Raw genomic sequence first — 19,041 nt, forward strand, 5'->3', positions numbered from 1 at the left:
GGAGGTGACCAAGAACCCAATGGTCACTCTGACAGAGCTCCAGAGTTCCTCTGTGGAGAAAGACAACCATCTCTGCAGCACTCCACCAATCATGCCTTTATGGAGAGTGGCCAGACAAAAGCCACATGACAGCTCGCTTGGAGTTTGCCAATAGGCACCTAAAGAACTCTGACCATGAGAAACAAGATTATCTGGTGTGATGAAACCAAGATTGAACTCTTTGGCCTGAATGCCAAGCGTCACGTCTGGAGGAAACCTGGCACCATCCCTACGATGAAGCATGGTGGTGGCAGCATCATGCTGTGGGGATGTTTTTCAGCGGCAGGGACTGGGAGACCAGTCAGGATCGAGGGAAAGCTGAACGGAGTACAGAGAGATCCTTGATGAAAACCTGCACCAGTGCGCTCAAGACCTCAGACTGGGGCGAAGGTTCACCTTCCACCAGGACAACGACCCAAAGCACACAGCCAAGATCATGCATGAGTGGCTTCCGGACAAGTCTCAATGTCCTTGAGTGGCCCAGCCAGAGCCCGGACTTAGACCCGATCAAACATCTCTGGAGAGACCGGGAAATAGATGTGCAGCAACGCATCCAACCTGCCAGAGCTAGAGAGGATCTGCAGAGAACAATGTGAGAAACTCTCCAAATACAGGTGTGCCAATCTTGTAGCGTTATACCCAAAAAGACTTGAGGCTGTAATCGCTGCCAAAGAAGCTTCAACCAAGTACTGAGTAAAGGGTCTGAATACTTATGTAAATGTCATATTTCAGTTTTTTTATTTATTTATACATTTTGCAGAAATGTCTAAACTGTTTTTGCTTTGTCATTATGGGTTATTGTGTGTAGATTGATGGGGGGGGAAAAAACTATTTAATCAATTTTAGAATAAGGCTGTAAAATAACAAAATATGGAATAAGTCAAGTGGTCTGAATACCTTCCCGGATGCACTGTATGTATCCTGATGATTCACCCCTATACACAATCACTGCAACCCTAAATAAAGAGTTGCAGTCAGCTTTAGAATGGGTGGCCAGTAACAAACTATTCCTGAACATCTCTAAAACTAAGAGCATTTTATTTGGTACAAATCATTCCCTAAGTTCTAGGCCTCAGCTGAATCTGAATAAGAATACATGGGGCTGTTGAGCAAGACTAAATTACCTGGTTTTACCTTAGATTGTAAACTGTCATGGTCAAAACATTTTGGTTCAATGGTTGAAAAGATGGGGAGAGGTCTGTCAGTGATAAAGCGATGCTCTGCTTTTTTGGACACCCCACTCCACAAAGCTAGCCCTGCCGGCTCTAGTTTAATCTTATCTTCATTATTGCTCAGTCATATGGTCAGGTGCTGCAAAGAATGTCCTAGAAAAACTGCAGCTGCCCAGAAGAGCGGCACATCTTGTTCCTGACTGTAATTAGAGGACTAATATCAATACTATGCATGCCAGTCTCTCTTGGCTAAAAGTAGAGGAGAGACTGACTGCAACACTTCTTTTTTATAAGAAACACTATTTAAATATTCCTAATTGTTTGCATAGTCAACCTACACACTGCTCTGAAACACACACTTATCCCACCAGACATGCCACTAGGGGTCTTTTCACAGTCCCCAAATCCAGAACAAATGCAAGAAAACACAGTATTATATAGAATCATGATTGCATGGAACTCCCATCTCAGATTGCTCAAATAAACAGCAAACCTGGTTTAAAAAACAGATAAAGCAACACTTCACGGCACAACGCCTCTCCCCTATTTGACCTAGATATTGTGTGGGTATGTACTGATATGTAGGCTGTGTTTGATGTTTTAAATGTATGTAGTTCTGTCCTTGAGCTGTTCTGTTTATTAATGTCTTTATTATGACATGTTTTGTTTGGACCCCAGGAAGAGTGCTGCTTTCGCAACAGCAAATGGGAATCCTAATAAAATACCAAAGAAGTGGTTAGCTTGTATGAAGAGTTGAGGAAGGGCTGAAAGGGAGTTGTCAAACAGAAATTATAAAAAAGACTGCTTAATTAGATGTCAAAGGGGTTTCCTTTGTAGCAGCTATAGTGAGTTCCCATTTCTAGTATTATTTCTTTCATAAGTCCCTCAGAGGGATATAGGATTTAAGTTGTACTAGCAGGAGTGTTACCTGGCTTTAGTGTGCTACCGCTGTTTCCCCTGGTGGATAGCTCTCTGTGGAGGGGTGCTTAGCCCGCTGACCTCAATCCACACAGACGCTGCATGGAGTGGAAAGACACACGGCCCAGAGGCCAAGCCTAGGGCAGCACGCACACACACACATAGTGCAAAGACAAGCCCAGTGCGAACACACATGCACAAGCACACGCAAAGGACACACAAGCACACGCTGACAAATTAACACACACGTATTGCATACACATGCATTTTGCTTTTAGAATATATATGCATGGTTCACCTTTACACTATTCATTCTACACCACACACACACACACAGCTTTTGGCTGTCTGTCCCTGATGTGGTGTAATTTCCCTTCTCAGGGAGCTGACACGTAATATGGTTCTAGTCCAATTTGTTGTGGATGCCCCCCACTGCTTCCTGGAAATGGCTCCCAGGCAGGGCCTGTGTACAGGACTGGCTTCTGAATGACACTGTATGGCTGCAGTGTCTTCACCACCGCTACAGACAGCCTACCATGCCAGCCCCACCCCTTCCAGTTGTGTCAGTATCACTCTCCTACCCTGTCTGTCTGTCCCCAGGTTAAATTGAGCCGGATTAATTAATCTGACATCGACACACACACACACAGGAGCAGGCATGCACACACAAACACACACACCACATCCGGCTGAAGTTCAGGAGGGATTATGCAGTGTGTAGGAGATGTTGAATTGAGTTGACTGGGAGACTGGTTCATTTGGGTCAGGGGGTAATCAGTAGGACTGGACTATACCAGTATCGTGATACTCGTTAGTGTCGTGGAAAGGAAACAAAACACGAAGCGGACTTAACTTCTTTAGGAAAACAGCCCTAATATTGGAAACAAACATTATTGTGTTGTCATCCATCCATCTATTTATTTTCCAAACTATAGCACACCATTTAACATACAGCAGGTTTTGAAAAAGGACCAAAGACTTGCTTCGTGCTTTCATTGTTGCCATGGGAAAAATATTGAGATACCGGTATTGTCCCTGCCCTAGTAACCAGATTACCATGGTTAAGGTCAGTGAGTGGGGTGATGGCAGGGTTATAGAGGCTCCAGATGACCTCGGGGTTCATGGAATAATGGTCTCACCCAGTGAGGGTTCCACAAATACTGCATAGACTGAGACTAAAATAAACGTAATACAGAATGACTGATTGACTGCTGCTCTATGACATCAATAGATGCATGACATACAGTGCATTCGGAAAGTATTCAGACCCCTTGACTTTACACATTTTGTTACGTTACAGCCTTATTCTAAAATTGACACTTTTTCTTCCTAATCAATCAAAACACAATACCCCATAATGACAAAAAAAAAAAAGTTTTGACATTTTTACAAATGTATTACAAATAAACTGAAGTATCACATTTACATAAATATTCAGACTCAGTACATTGTTGAAGCTCCTTTGGCAGTGTTTACAGCCTTGAGTCTTCTTTGGTATGACGCTACAACCTAGGCACACCCATACCACCGTTTCAAAGTTTGGGGTCACTTAGAAATGTCCTTGTTTTTGAAAGAAAAGCAAATCTTTTGTCCATTAAAATAACATCAAATTGAACAGAAATAGAGTGTAGACATTGTTAATGTTGTAAATGACTATTGTAGCTGGAAACGGCTGATTTTTTATGTAATATCTACATAGGCCCATTATCAGCAACCATCACTCCTGTGTTCCAATGGCATGTTGTGTTATGATATCTATGAGGGTGCCTGTGTTTACGGATTTAGGGTTGTACCTGGTAGGTTCCATGATAATTTGTTAGATCGTTATTATGTTATAATTAAGTCTATGATTTGATAGAGCAGTCTGACTGAGCGATGGTGGGCACCAGCAGGCTCGTAAGCATTCATTCAAACAGCACTTTCGTGCTTTTTGCCAGCAGCTCTGCTGTTTATGAATTCAAGCCTATCAACTCCCGAGATTAGGCTGGTGATAACAAATACAGTGGATTGTTCAGGATGAATGGAAGCTGGATATGAACAAGCATCCGATGAGGACTTGAGTGAATCCATTAATCAATCAAATGTATTTATAAAGCCATTTTTTCATCAGCTGATGTCACAAAGTGCTGTGCAGAAACCCAGCCTATCTATGAGAGTGCCCGTGTTTACGGATTTAGCGTTGTACCTGGTAGGTTCCATGATAATTTGTTAGATTGAGGGCATCTAGCTTAGATGCCCTCTTGCTCAGTTGTGCACCAGGGCCTCCCACTCCTCTTTCTATTCTGGTTAGAATGAGTTTGTGCTGTTGTACACAGCGTTGTATGAGATCTTCAGTTTCTTGGCAATTTCTCACATAGAATAGCCTACATTTCTTAGAACAAGAATAGACTGACGAGTTTCAGAAGAAAGTTATTTGTTTCTGGCCATTTTGAGCCTGTAATCAAACTCACAAATGCTGATGCTATAGATACTCAACTAGTCTAAATAAGGCCAGTTTTATTTCTTTTTTAAAATCAGGACAACAGTTTTCAGCTGTGCTAACATGATTGCAAAAGGGTTTTCTAATGATACATTAGCCTTTGAAGATTATAAACTTGGATTAGCTAACACGTGCCATTGGAACACAGGAGTGATGGTTGCTGATAATGCGCCTTCTGTACACCTGTATGTAGATATTCCATAAAATAAAAAAAAATCTGCAGTTTCCAGCTACAATAGTCATTTACAACATTAACAATATCTACACTGTATTTCTGATCAATTTAATGTTATTTCAATAGACACATTTTTTTAGCTATTCTTTAAAAAATAAGGACATTTCTAAGTGACCACAAACTTTTGAATGGTAGTGTATATTTGGGGAGTTTCTCCCATTCTAGTCTGCAGCTCCTTTCAAGCTCTGTCAGGTTGGATGCGTAGCATCGCTGCACAGCTATTTTCAGGTCTCTCCAGAGATGTTCGATCGGGTTCAAGTCTGGGCTTTGGCTGGGCCACTCAAGGACATTCAGAGACTTGTCCCGAAGCGACTCCTGCATTGTCTTGGCTGTGTACTCAGGATCATTGTCCTGTTGGAAGGTGAACCTTTGCCCCAGTCTGAGGTCCTAAGTGCTCCGGAGCAGGTTTCCACCAAGGATCTCTCTGGTCTTTGCTCCGTTCATCTTTCCCTCAATCCTGACTAGTCTCCCAGTCCCTGCCGCTGAAAAACATCACCACAGCATGATGCTGCCACCACCATGCTTCACCGTAGGGATGGTGCCAGGTTTCTTCCAGATGTGACGCTTGGCATTCAGGCCAAAGAGATAAATCTTGGTTTCATCAGACCAGAGAATCTTGTTTCTCATGGTCATAGTCCTTTTGGTGCCTCTTGGCAAACTCCAAGCAGGCTGTCGTGCCTTTTACTGAGGAGTGGCTTCCGTCTGGCCACTCTACCTTAAAGTAATTGGCAACATCAAAAGGTTGTGTGACAAACGAGGCATTTGATTCAATGAAAGATTGAGTTGAATTAGTCTTTCTGACGATAATTTCATTTAAAGTATTCAAAACTTGTATCCATCATACTTTGTCATTTATCTTAGTTTCATAATACAATTTATTCATATTTTTGTTCAGTTTAGTCACATAATTTCTCAATTTACAGTAAGTTTGCCAAATCAGATGTGCAGCCAGACTTTTTAAACATAATTCCAAATTTACAATATGGGGTATTGTGTGTAGGCCAGTGACCAATTTTTTTTCAATATAATCCATTTTAAATTCAGGCTGTAACAACTAAATTTGGAAAATATCAAGGGGTGTGATGACTTTCTGAAGGCACTGTTTGAATGTTAACTGATTTTAGCAATTTATTGATTTCATAAACCTTATTTCTCAGGCTAAATATATTAATATGGGCTATTTGTTGCCCTTTCCTGGGTAGCTTATCGGAAATAGACATAATATGAAGAAAAAAAGACAAAGCATGAGTGATTCCACAGACTGAAGGTTTTCACCCACAATGATCCCTAATTTATGTGGCACAACTGGAGGAACATACAGCAGAGGGCAAATGTTCCATGAAAAATACTGGGTTGCATTTGACCTTGTATAAGATCACGTCAAGCACTCTCCAGAGCCAGTTAAATATGCATTTCCATAGACAGAGTAATGGTCATCTACAGGCTCGGTAAAAGGAAAGAAAGTGTCCAAAGGTGGTAAGAGGGTAAGAGAGTGATTGAGGGAGCGAGCACATTAACATGGAGAAGACGAGAGGTGGTAAGAGGGTAAGAGAGTGATTGAGGGAGCGAGCACATTAACATGGAGAAGACGAGAGGTGGTAAGAGGGTAAGAGAGTGATTGAGGGAGCGAGCACATTAACATGGAGAAGACGAGAGGTGGTAAGAGGGTAAGAGAGTGATTGAGGGAGCGAGCACATTAACATGGAGAAGACGAGAGGTGGTAAGAGTGAGACTGCTGTCGCTAAGTAACATCTGCTCGCAATAACATCTGCATGTGACCAATAACATTTGATTTGCCTGCGGCTATGGAACCCTGACCTGTCCCAGACCTGCTGTTTTCAACTCTCCAGAGACAGCAGGAGCGGTAGAGATACTCTTAATGAGCGGCTATGAAAAGCCAACTGACATTTACTCCTGAGGTGCTGACTTGCTGCTTTTCCTCGACAACTACTGTGATTATTATTATTTGACCATGCTGGTCATTTATGAACATCTTGGCCATGTTCTGTTATAATCTCCACCTGGCACAGCCAGAAGAGGACTGGACCCCTCATAGCCTGGTTCCTCTCTAGGTTTCGGCCTTTCTAGGGAGTTTTCCTAGCCACCGTGCTTCTACACCTGCATTGCTTGCTGTTTGTGGTTTTAGGCTGGGTTTCTGTACAACACTTTAAGATATCAGCTGATGTAAGAAGGGTTATATAAATACATTTGATTTGATTTACAATACAAACATATAATTATGTCATGGCCTACTGGGATGCACAGGGAAGTGTCAGACTCATACAGCTTTTTATTTTACTGAACTAGGCAAGTCAGTCCGTCAGGGGTAGAACGACAGATGTTTACCTTGTCAGCTCGGGGATTTGATCTTGCAACCTATCGGTTACTAGTCCAACGCTCTAACCACTAGGCTACCTGCCATCCCATTAATAGCTTGATGCCTGGGGAAATAAGTAGTCAGCTGTCAGTCAAACACACACATAGACAGATACACATCTCCTAAGAGAAGATGTTCTAAAGGAGGACCACTCAGCTCGGAAATCTATGGAATATATCATAGAAGAGCAGTATGGAAATACAGCACTTGAGTGGATGAATAAGCCTTATTCCACACTTAAGCAGAAGGATTTTGTGCAAGGGAATCTTGCATATAACTAGAGCTTCTCCGGTAGCTCATGGCAGTTTTCTACAGTAACAGTCGCCAATGACATAAGCTCTTTTGAGGGTGCGAAAAAGTAAATTGAACAAACATTGGCCCTAGTTGTTACAGCCATGTTGTGAGTTAGCCAGGACAAAGCCTCCAGTACCGTGGAGTCAGAGCAGTAGAGGAACTAATTGGCCAATTAATACCAGCTTTTCAGCAGTGGTAATGATTAGTTAAGGACTCGCTGATAACTTGGCACCAGTGTCATTTGAGAGGCAGTGGGTTCTCCTGTATCAAGACTCCCCCCAAAAATTTGCCGTCGCTAATCTTCCTATTGAGATATCCTTAGAAATTACATCAAACAATAGTCTGCGATGGGCCGTAATTCAGTCGAGTCATATTTTTACTCATTAAAATGTGAGCCAATGCATAGTGACATATACATTATGTAATGCTCCAGTACATACATGGGAAAAAACACTAGGTACTGAATTATTCAAAAAGGTAATGCACAGCTTGAGTCCAATTTCTGTGTCAAAGCTTTTACCTCTGGTGTTAGTGCGTTGTTGTTGTGTGTGTGTATCGTATCCCCTACCTCTGGTGTTAGTGCGTTGTTGTTGTGTGTGTGTATCGTATCCCCTACCTCTGGTGTTAGTGCGTTGTTGTTGTGTGTGTGTATCGTATCCCCTACCTCTGGTGTTAGTGCGTTGTTGTTGTGTGTGTGTGTATCGTATCCCCTACCTCTGGTGTTAGTGCGTTGTTGTTGTTGTGTGTGTGTGTGTGTATCGTATCCCCTACCTCTGGTGTTAGTGCGTTGTTGTTGTTGTGTGTGTGTATCGTATCCCCTACCTCTGGTGTTAGTGCGTTGTTGTTGTGTGTGTGTGTGTGTGTGTATCGTATCCCCTACCTCTGGTGTTAGTGCGTTGTTGTTGTGTGTGTGTGTGTGTGTATCGTATCCCCTACCTCTGGTGTTAGTGCGTTGTTGTTGTTGTGTGTGTGTATCGTATCCCCTACCTCTGGTGTTAGTGCGTTGTTGTTGTGTGTGTGTGTGTGTGTGTATCGTATCCCCTACCTCTGGTGTTAGTGCGTTGTTGTTGTTGTGTGTGTGTATCGTATCCCCTACCTCTGGTGTTAGTGCGTTGTTGTTGTGTGTGTGTGTGTGTGTATCGTATCCCCTACCTCTGGTGTTAGTGCGTTGTTGTTGTGTGTGTGGGTGTGTGTATCGTATCCCCTACCTCTGGTGTTAGTGCTTTGTTGTTGGTGTGTGTGTGTATCGTATCCCCTACCTCTGGTGTTAGTGCGTTGTTGTTGTGGTGTGTGTGTGTGTGTGTGTGTGTGTGTGTGTGTGTGTGTGTATCGTATCCCCTACCTCTGGTGTTAGTGCGTTGTTGTTGTGGTGTGTGTGTGTGTGTGTGTGTGTGTGTGTGTGTGTATCGTATCCCCTACCTCTGGTGTTAGTGCGTTGTTGTTGTGGTGTGTGTGTGTGTGTGTATCGTATCCCCTACCTCTGGTGTTAGTGCGTTGTTGTTGTGGTGTGTGTGTGTGTGTGTGTGTGTGTGTATCGTATCCCCTACCTCTGGTGTTAGTGCGTTGTTGTTGTTGTTGTTGTTGTGGTGTGTGTGTGTGTGTGTGTGTGTGTGTGTGTGTGTGTGTGTGTGTGTGTGTGTGTGTGTGTGTGTATCGTATCCCCTACCTCTGGTGTTAGTGCGTTGTTGTTGTGTGTGTGGGTGTGTGTATCGTATCCCCTACCTCTGGTGTTAGTGCGTTGTTGTTGTTGTGTGTGTGTGTGTGTGTGTGTGTGTGTGTGTGTGTATCGTATCCCCTACCTCTGGTGTTAGTGCGTTGTTGTTGTTGTGTGTGTGTGTGTGTGTGTGTGTGTGTGTGTGTGTGTGCGCGTGTGTGTGTGTGTGTGTGTGTGTGTGTGTGTGTGTGTATCGTATCCCCTACCTCTGGTGTTAGTGCGTTGTTGTTGTGGTGTGTGTGTGTGTGTGTGTGTGTGTGTATCGTATCCCCTACCTCTGGTGTTAGTGCGTTGTTGTTGTGTGTGTGTGTGTGTGTGTGTGTGTGTGTGTGTGTGTGTGTGTGTGTGTGTGTATCGTATCCCCTACCTCTGGTGTTAGTGCGTTGTGTGTGTGTGTGTGTGTATCGTATCCCCTACCTCTGGTGTTAGTGCGTTGTGTGTGTGTGTGTGTGTGTGTATCGTATCCCCTACCTCTGGTGTTAGTGCGTTGTTGTTGTGTGTGTGTGTGTGTATCGTATCCCCTACCTCTGGTGTTAGTGCGTTGTGTGTGTGTGTGTGTGTGTATCGTATCCCCTACCTCTGGTGTTAGTGCGTTGTTGTTGTGTGTGTGTGTGTGTATCGTATCCCCTACCTCTGGTGTTAGTGCGTTGTGTGTGTGTGTGTGTGTGTATCGTATCCCCTACCTCTGGTGTTAGTGCGTTGTTGTTGTGTGTGTGTGTGTGTGTGTGTGTGTGTGTGTATCGTATCCCCTACCTCTGGTGTTAATGCGTTGTTGTTGTGGTGTGTGTGTGTGTGTGTGTGTGTGTGTGTGTGTGTGTGTGTGTGTGTGTGTGTGTGTGTGTGTGTGTGTGTGTGTGTGTGTGTGTGTGTATCGTATCCCCTACCTCTGGTGTTAGTGCGTTGTTGTTTGTGTGTGTATCGTATCCCCTACCTCTGGTGTTAGTGCGTTGTTGTTGTTGTGTGTATCGTATCCCCTACCTCTGGTGTTAGTGCGTTGTTGTTGTTGTGTGTGTGTGTGTGTGTGTGTGTGTGTGTGTGTGTGTGTGTGTGTGTGTGTGTGTGTGTGTGTGTGTGTGTGTATCGTATCCCCTACCTCTGGTGTTAATGCGTTGTTGTTGTGTGTGTGTGTGTGTGTGTGTGTGTGTGTGTGTGTGTGTGTGTGTGTGTGTGTGTGTGTGTGTGTGTGTATCGTATCCCCTACCTCTGGTGTTAATGCGTTGTTGTTGTGGTGTGTGTGTGTGTGTGTGTGTGTGTGTGTGTGTGTGTGTGTGTGTGTGTGTGTGTGTGTGTGTATCGTATCCCCTACCTCTGGTGTTAGTGCGTTGTTGTTGTGTGTGTGTATCGTATCCCCTACCTCTGGTGTTAGTGCGTTGTTGTTGTTGTTGTTGTGTGTGGGTGTGTGTATCGTATCCCCTACCTCTGGTGTTAGTGAGTTGTTGTTGTTGTGTGTGTGTGTGTGTATCGTATCCCCTACCTCTGGTGTTAGTGCGTTGTTGTCAGACGTCTGGCTGGAGAGCAGCACGTGCGTGAAGCCCTCCTCCTTCCTGACGACAATGTCACGGAATCGACAGTTGGTCTCGTTCTGCCGCACGTTGTACCTCAGCCGCTTGTGGAACACGTAGCCTTTGTCCTCTCCAAGCTTCCTCTTCACAGAGCTGTGCAGATTCACCTCACCGTTGGAGAGTGTGGAGCCTGTTGGAACATATGGAGCAGAATGAATGATGGGCAGAGTGAATGATGGGCAGAGTGCATGATGGGCAGAGTGCATGATGGGCAGAGTGCATGATGGGCAGAGTGCATGATGGGCAGAGTGCATGATGGGCAGAGTGCATGATGGGCTGAGGATCCATCAGGAGTCAGAGCAGTGTTCCCTACTTTAAGAGAGACTTTCCTGGAAAACGACATGGTGCATCTCAAGGGGTGTACTTGAGCCTCTTCACTGGAAGACATATTGAGAGACAGCGTTTGTGCACACAGTAGTACTGCAAGTGCCAGCTCAGCTTGTGACACAATAGACATGCAAATAATATTTTAACTTCTGTAGAGCTGGGATGTGCATTACTGATATCGAAGAAAAAAAACTAAAATCAACTATATTGTTCTGTTTGCATGTCAATAGTTGTCTATTCACACTTTCTTAAAATACTCCCTTGAAAGAGTGAGAAGGCTATATCAATTTTTCTCATCAGGAAACATCATCCTCATTCTGCATGCTGCTCCTGTCAACGTATCATAACTACTGAATCAGACCCCATCTGGATTCTATTCGTTTCTAAGACAATGAAAGAGGCATGACTGCAAATGAGCACAGCGAATGGATTCACACCAATTCCCCAGTCTGGGGTAAACTGTGGCTGTGACAACATTCAAATGCAAGACTAGGATCCTCAGAGAGACACAAAGTGACTTTTTGATTTTGTTTACAGGTCAACATAGAACAGTTACTGAGCACAGAAGACCAAACACGGACCAACATTCAGTTACTGACCAAGGAAAACATAACTTGACCCATTGAGACATTACCAACTACAATGATCATTTATTCTATTTCTACAAATATATTTCATCACAACAAATGTTTCAGCACAAGGATTCTATGATCTGATTTGACCATGGGAAAAAGAGCTAGATCGTAAATGCTGGAAAACCGTGTCCAAACCTTGGTTTGATCCCTCAGGGGTAGGTAGGCCTTTCAGAGTCCCCAGACCCCAGCCAGATGTTAGAATCCAAGGCTCTGTCATCCTCTGTCATCTCGTGACATTAGACATCGTAGGTCAATGTTATCACCCAACCAATAAACTATTACACTCGTTGCGATGGGACCATATTGAGGCAAATGTTTCTATGAAGGTAAACCAAAGATTTCAAGACTAAAAGTGGTGAATGTAGTAGCTTACAATAAGGAAAAACTCCAGGTAACAATACACTATGTAGTCCTTTGCCTATATACTAATCTGCCTTTGGTGCAGGCAATGTTGTTGTTCACATTACCGTCTCTGGTAATCACACACTATATCAAACAAAATCAAAGTTTTTTTGTCACATGGACAGGATACAAAAGGTGTAAATGGTACAGTGAAACGGTTACTTGTATATTTCCATAGTAGCAATATCAAAATAGAAAGTGTTCAGATAGAAATGTTGTACAAATATGTTATAATTATTAGATGATGCTTACCGAGACACACTTGTCTAAATTGATGGGTCATGTGAAAGAAATGCTATAACCCCAGCCACATCTAGATATGTGGATGAGTCACTATTGTCTAGACATGTACACATGCTCATGAAATACAATAGATGACCGTATTCACCCCCAGACACACCTAACTTGATGGGTCATGTAATCTGGTGAATTGGAGTCTTTTGTTTAGACATGTAGCTAGCTAGGTAAACAATTAATCATAGTCCCCAACCCATACTACTAGCAATACAAACTGATTGTCATAGCTAGCCACCATGCATGAAATTCTGTAGTATGTTTCTGCAGGTAGCTAAAGCTAACCAACTAGGTAACCAACATAAGGAAGTGGATGGCTGAAAACTTTCTACTTTTAAACTCGGACAAAACAGAGATGCTTGTTCTAGGTCCCAAGAAACAAAGCGATTTTCTGTTAAATCTGACAATTCATCTTGATGGTTGTAAAGTCGTCTCAAATAAAACTGTGAAGGACCTCGGCGTTACTCTTGACCCTGATCTCTCTTTTGACGAACATATCAAGACTGTTTCAAGGACAGCTTTTTTCCATCTACGTAACATTGCAAAAATCAGAAATTTTCTGTCCAAAAATGATGCAGAAAAATTTATCCATGCATTTGTTACTTCTAGGTTAGACTACTGCAATGCTCTACTTTCCGGCTACCCGGATAAAGCACTAAATAAACTTCAGTTAGTGCTAAATACGGCTGCTAGAATCCTGACTAGAACCAAGAAATTTGATCATATTACTCCAGTGCTAGCTTCCCTACACTGGCTTCCTGTTAAGGCAAGGGCTGATTTCAAGGTTTTACTGTTAACCTATAAAGCGTTACATGGGCTTGCTCCTACCTATCTTTCCGAGTTGGTCCTGCCGTACATACCAATACGTACGCTACGGTCACAAGACGCAGGCCTCCTAATTGTCCCTAGAATTTCTAAGCAAACAGCGGGAGGCAGGGCTTTCTCCTATAGATCTCCATTTTTATGGAACAGTCTGCCTACCCATGTGAGAGACGCAGACTCGGTCTCAACCTTTAAGTCTTTACTGAAGACTCATCTCTTCAGTAGGTCATATGATTGAGTGTAGTCTGGCCCAGGAGTGTGAAGGTGAACGGAAAGGCTCTGGAGCAACGAACCGCCCTTGCTGTCTCTGCCTGGCCGGTTCCCCTCTCTCCACTGTGATTCTCTGCCTCTAACCCTGTTACAGGGGCTGAGTCACTGGCTTACTGGTGCTCTTTCATGCCGTCCCTGGGAGGGGTGCGTCACTTGAGTGGGTTGAGTTACTGACGTGATCTTCCTGTCTGGGTTGGCGCCCCCCCTTGGTTTGTGCTGTGGTGGAGATCTTTGTTGGCTATACTCGGCCTTGTCTCAGGATTATAAGTTGGTGGTTGAAGATATCCCTCCAGTGGTGCGGGGGCTGTGCTTTGGTAAAGTGGGTGGGGTTATATCCTTCCTATTTGGCCCTGTCCGGGGGTATCTTCGGATGGGGCCACAGTGTCTCCTGACCGCTCCTGTCTCAGCCTCCAGTATTTATGCTGCAGTAGTTTGTGTCGGGGGGCTAGGGTCAGTTGGTTATACCTGGAGTACTTCTCCTGTCTTATCCAGTGTCCTGTGTGAATTTAAGTATGCTTTCTCTAATTCTCTCGTTCTCTCTTTCTTTCTCTCTCTGAGAACCTGAGCCCTAGGACCATACGTCAGGACTACCGGGCATGACGACTCCCTGCTGCCCCCAGTCCGCCTGGCCTTGCTGCTATTCCAGTTTCAACGGTTCTGCCTGCGGTTACGGAACCCCTACCTGTCCCAGACCTGCTGTTTTCAACTCTTAATGATCGGCTATGAAAAGCCAACTGAATATTATTCCTGATTATTATTTGACCATGCTTGTCATTTATGAACATTTTGAAAATCTTGGCTCTCTCTAATTTTCTCCTTCTCTCTTTCTTTCTCTCGGAGGACCTGAGCCCTGGGACCATACGTCGGGACTGCCGGGCGTGGTGGCTCCTTGCTGTCCCCAGTCCGCCTGGCCTTGCTGCTGTTCTGCCTGCGGTTATGGAACTGCCACCTGTCCCAGACCTGTTGTTTTTCAACTCTTAATGATCGGCTATGAAAAGCCAACTGAATATTATTCATGATTATTATTTGACCATGCTTGTCACTTATGAACATTTTTGAACATCTTGGCATAGTTCTGTTATAATCTCCACCCGGCACAGCCAGAAGAGGACTGGCCACCCCTCATAGCCTGGTTCCTCTCTAGGTTTCTTCCTAGGTTTTGGCCTTTCTAGGGAGTTTTTCCTAGCCACCGTGCTTCTACACCTGCATTCTAGCTGTTTGGGGTTTTAGGCTGGGTCTCTGTACAGCACTTCGAGACATTAGCTGATGTACGAAGGGCTATATAAAATAAACTTGATTGATTGATTGATGGTTCATTGTTAGCTATTTAGCTAACATTAGGCTATAACTAGCAATGCAAAAGGCATTCTGAGATACAAATAATATTACTACACAGATCACACGCAACAGTAGCTAGCGAGCCAGCAAGCTAACGGTTGCTAGGTAACAGTACATTTTAACTAGCAATGATAACGACTTTCTGACTAAATTAGAAATGTATAATATCTGAAAGTGTAGCTAGACTCTTACCCGTAAACATGGATGGATGCTTCAAAGCAGCCTGGAACCCCTTTAGTTGACTAAATAAGACGTCCCGTGTTTCTGTTTTGTTTGTACAACTTGTTTGGCCTGCGTTGTGTCAAGTCACTCCAGTTCACACTGACCGTGTGCAGAAAGTAGTCCACAACTTTTCCCCACTTTGTCAATAGCACCTGCTAAATTCAGGGAAGCAATGTTGTTTCGAGCACTAGGAACACTTTTGCAGTTCTCCATGGCTAACGTTAAATCTTTCAAAAAATCTGCGGTAGGAAGGCTTCTGTTATTGACAGAAGCATGCTACATGGCAGACCAATCCAAACTCATCTCTCGGCAAGTCCAGCCCAGCAATTATCTCAGCCAATCATGGCTAGCGGGAAGGTTCCTGTCTTTTTCCGTGGCTAAACCAACTAGGCTCGTAATTTAACAATTGTATTTCTATTTACACATGGCATACAAGTTTGTTATTAAGACAGATGAACGTTCACATATTCCAGAAGGCATTTCTGCCCAAAAACAAATTTTTATAAAAATAAAACAATTACGTTCAAATGCCTCTCCTGTGAAGTAGTGAGGTACGACATAAGCCTAGCTTCTTGAAACAGGTCACATTTATGAGCCCATTGCTGTGCCTTTCAGCTGGGTTCTACTGATTCTGGATAGGAAAACAATAATTGTCTGTGGAAACACACAGATTGTTTATGCTTTTTACAAGGGTAATACAAGCATGCCTGCTTTTGGCTTTTCTTCGTAGTTTGACGCAAATAAATGCAGTGACTTTCCATGTCTTGTTCTAGTCAGATAACCAAACATTATTCAACATCTTCACAGCTCTACCGTGGCCTAGGGCTCCAGCTTATCCTGAGTGATAATAGAGAACAGTAACAATTAAATGCTTTACAGAACATGATTCACACCTAACACAAATATGAGGTGTACAATAGTATTGTGTTTCAAGTTGTAAAGTGTAACACACTGTGGTAATGTGGCCATTAACTGCCTTCAGTATATCATCAGTATGCTGTAATGTGTTAAATTTGCCACATGGCACTGATTTGCTTGGGTATGAGATTGTACTAAAACAAAATCAGAATAAGAGTGCAAAATACTACCACTATCAATGTGATGACAAACAGCCAGTCTATCCAGATAAATGTAGAAGAATCTAACTATCAATGTGATGACAAACAGCTCCCACACATTGTGATTTGACCCTGACATAGGTGGAAAGGACTTTATAAATATAATCATTAACTCAACGAGGCTAGTCTTGGACTGTGGGACTGAAATTCACTGTCCTTATCACCACTCTCAGTAGTACAATACTGAACCATAAGGACCTCACAGAGCATGCATTCAACTATAGGCTACGGAGGCATCCTCTGGCTGTCTCATCTACATCTTATACATCTGGTACAATGCTGAGATACAACCTGGTTTACCAAATCCACTATGGCATGTAGCTAACTGTCCAGGATACAATGCGTTTCCATTTAAAATATTCCCATCCCGCTGGAATCACTGTAATTCAATAGAGAACAAAACTACATTGAATCGGAATTGAGTGAAAACGAAAATGACAACAACAATATAACAATGTCATTTCCACTGGGCTATTATGTAAGCTAACATTGGCAAGATAGCAAGCTGACTGAGCAAACCAGCATCACCTCAAGCTGTGATGTAAATGTTCCGTCTATCCCTCTGTCTATCAATCCTAGAGTTCTCTGCACATGTTCATTCAATCAATAGCTAGGGGCCCGAATGTTTCCTGGCCAGGACAAACTCATGGTCCAACTATCTATAATAAAGGTATATATACACCATCCAGAGTGCGTCACTTACCTAGTTCATTGACCAGCGGTGTCCCGGAGGTTTCCATGCCCCCCATCACCCTCTCCGTGTCATGGGTCAGTCGGTGTGTCCCGGCTGCTGCCCGGTACAGGACAGGGTCCATCTCTCCATTCTGTAGTCCGTTATGAGGGGCCCTTACCGGGGGCACAAACTGCAGTCCCCCCGGAGGAGCCTTGTACGGCATAGCTTTGGTCATCCTGTGTGGAGAGACATGCTTCCCCCCCCCTCCTCCTCCAGCTCCTCCTCCGCTCACCTTCTTCTGCTTCTGAGAAGCTCCAGTACCAACCCCCAAACCCATTCCCTCCCTTACTCCTGCCTCTGGATTAACCCCGGCCCCTGGACTAACACTAGTCCTTTTCTTCTTACGTGCCTCTGCTCGTGCTCTCGGGGTGTCTGGGGCGGGAGGACGGGCGGATAGGAGGTGTGGTCCAACCCCCCCTGGGGGCCCTCCCGGCCTCCATGGTCCCCCTGCCGTCCCGGGGAGCAGCTTGGGGGGTTTGGGTCGTTTGTGTTGGGTGTGCAGATGCAGGCCGTCGATGAACTCCTCACAGTGCAGCAGGTGGTGCTCGGGCTCCCAGGTATCCTCCTTGCTGCCGTAACCCTTCCACCGGATCAGGTACTCCCACTTGCCCTTCTTGTTGCGCCGCTTGTCCATGATCCGCTCCACCTAGAGGGAGAAAATCAAGAAAGAGAGTCAGACATGATCACAATTCAATGACATTATCCTTACCTAATAAATACCTATCAGTTTCTTGGCGATTCATCCATACATTTGCACACGATACCATTTGTAATGATTTCAAATCAGATTAAAAAATACCACCTGTCACCATGACATTCTCTAGTAAGCATGTGTAATAGGGATGTAAATCAAATCTGACCAGGTTAGAGCTCCACTTTGAATCTCTCCTCTTTAATGTTAGCATAACCAGTGATTCTGTTCTGGAATTGCTGTGCTGATAGGCAAGCTCTCACCATGCGTTAGAGAGAGCGGTTATGGGAGATGTAGGAGAGGAACAATGGGAGCAGCACTGTGATCACACCATACAGATGAACCAGATATCTGTTCTGTGGATGATGATAGAGGATTGATCAGCAAGTCAGAGTGGTACATTTCAAGTTTGTAACTTCAATAATGTCAAATGTGGAGCTGACAGACTGAGTATTTTGGCATTCGGGTAGTTCTATATGGATTCAATCACTTTCTGACTACCCCACTTTGGATTTGAACGAAACCTCCCATGCATGTTTGCCCATGGTAAAAGTGGTCAGAAAGTGACTTGCTTGACATAATTGCCAAAACATTCAGGAGATAAAGGTGCTTAAAGTTGACCCCTTTTGCATACCCACCCTACCATGAGACATCCATGTTTCATCACTGAAAAAAGATAAACAGTTGGGTTTGATATCATTTGAAAGCTTACAAACAGGGTTGTCAAACTATTTAATAATCACTTTAAGGTGAAAGCCATGTCGTGCCTATAGACAAGTGAGAAGCGTGACGCCAAACTGCTGTCTGAAAGCAATGGGTACTTTCTCATTCACTTGAGAGATTTCATTGTTTTAGAAACATGAAATGGGTGATTATAGTGCCTACACTACAGTCTAGTTTGTCCATTGTGTAACAGACAGGCAGGGTGTTTTTGACATATTCTCAAATGCACAATAACTAGACTCAGGAGAGCTGGTAATGATGGAGACAATGTTTGGCAGCACTGAACAAGTCCATTACCAACGAGGAAGCGTTCAATGTTCAGCGACTATATCTGGAATACACAAATAATACAAATCACAAACCTTAAAGTGTAGACTGACACAGACAGACTCAATAAGAACAGCACACACACAAACAGAAAGACCAACAATAGAAGCAATTAATCCTGGCTCCAACACAGAAGGACTGGCAGAGGAACACAAATGTACTGATAAAGAGGAGAAGTCAGTGGAATAGTGTACACACACACACACACACACACACACACACACACACACACACACACACACACACACACACACACACACACACACACACACACACACACACACACACACACACACACACACACACACACACACACACACACACACACACACACACACACACACCTGAC

At 43.9% G+C, this 19,041-nt stretch overlaps 1 protein-coding gene across 1 annotated transcript in view; it reads right to left on the minus strand.

Annotated features, from left to right (window-relative positions):
- LOC129854354 (chromodomain Y-like protein 2) overlaps window positions 1-19,041 on the minus strand; it is a 37,855-nt gene that overhangs the window by 9,490 nt on the left and 9,324 nt on the right. Inside the window, exons 2-3 of the mRNA XM_055921296.1 lie at window positions 16,922-17,597; window positions 10,703-10,920 (exon numbers count right to left, since the gene is read on the minus strand). Coding sequence (XP_055777271.1) covers window positions 10,703-10,920; window positions 16,922-17,597 — 894 coding nt within the window. The remainder of the gene's footprint in view (window positions 1-10,702; window positions 10,921-16,921; window positions 17,598-19,041) is intronic.

The sequence above is a fragment of the Salvelinus fontinalis genome, chromosome 4, assembly GCF_029448725.1.
Source record: "Salvelinus fontinalis isolate EN_2023a chromosome 4, ASM2944872v1, whole genome shotgun sequence".
Taxonomy (NCBI): domain Eukaryota; kingdom Metazoa; phylum Chordata; class Actinopteri; order Salmoniformes; family Salmonidae; genus Salvelinus; species Salvelinus fontinalis.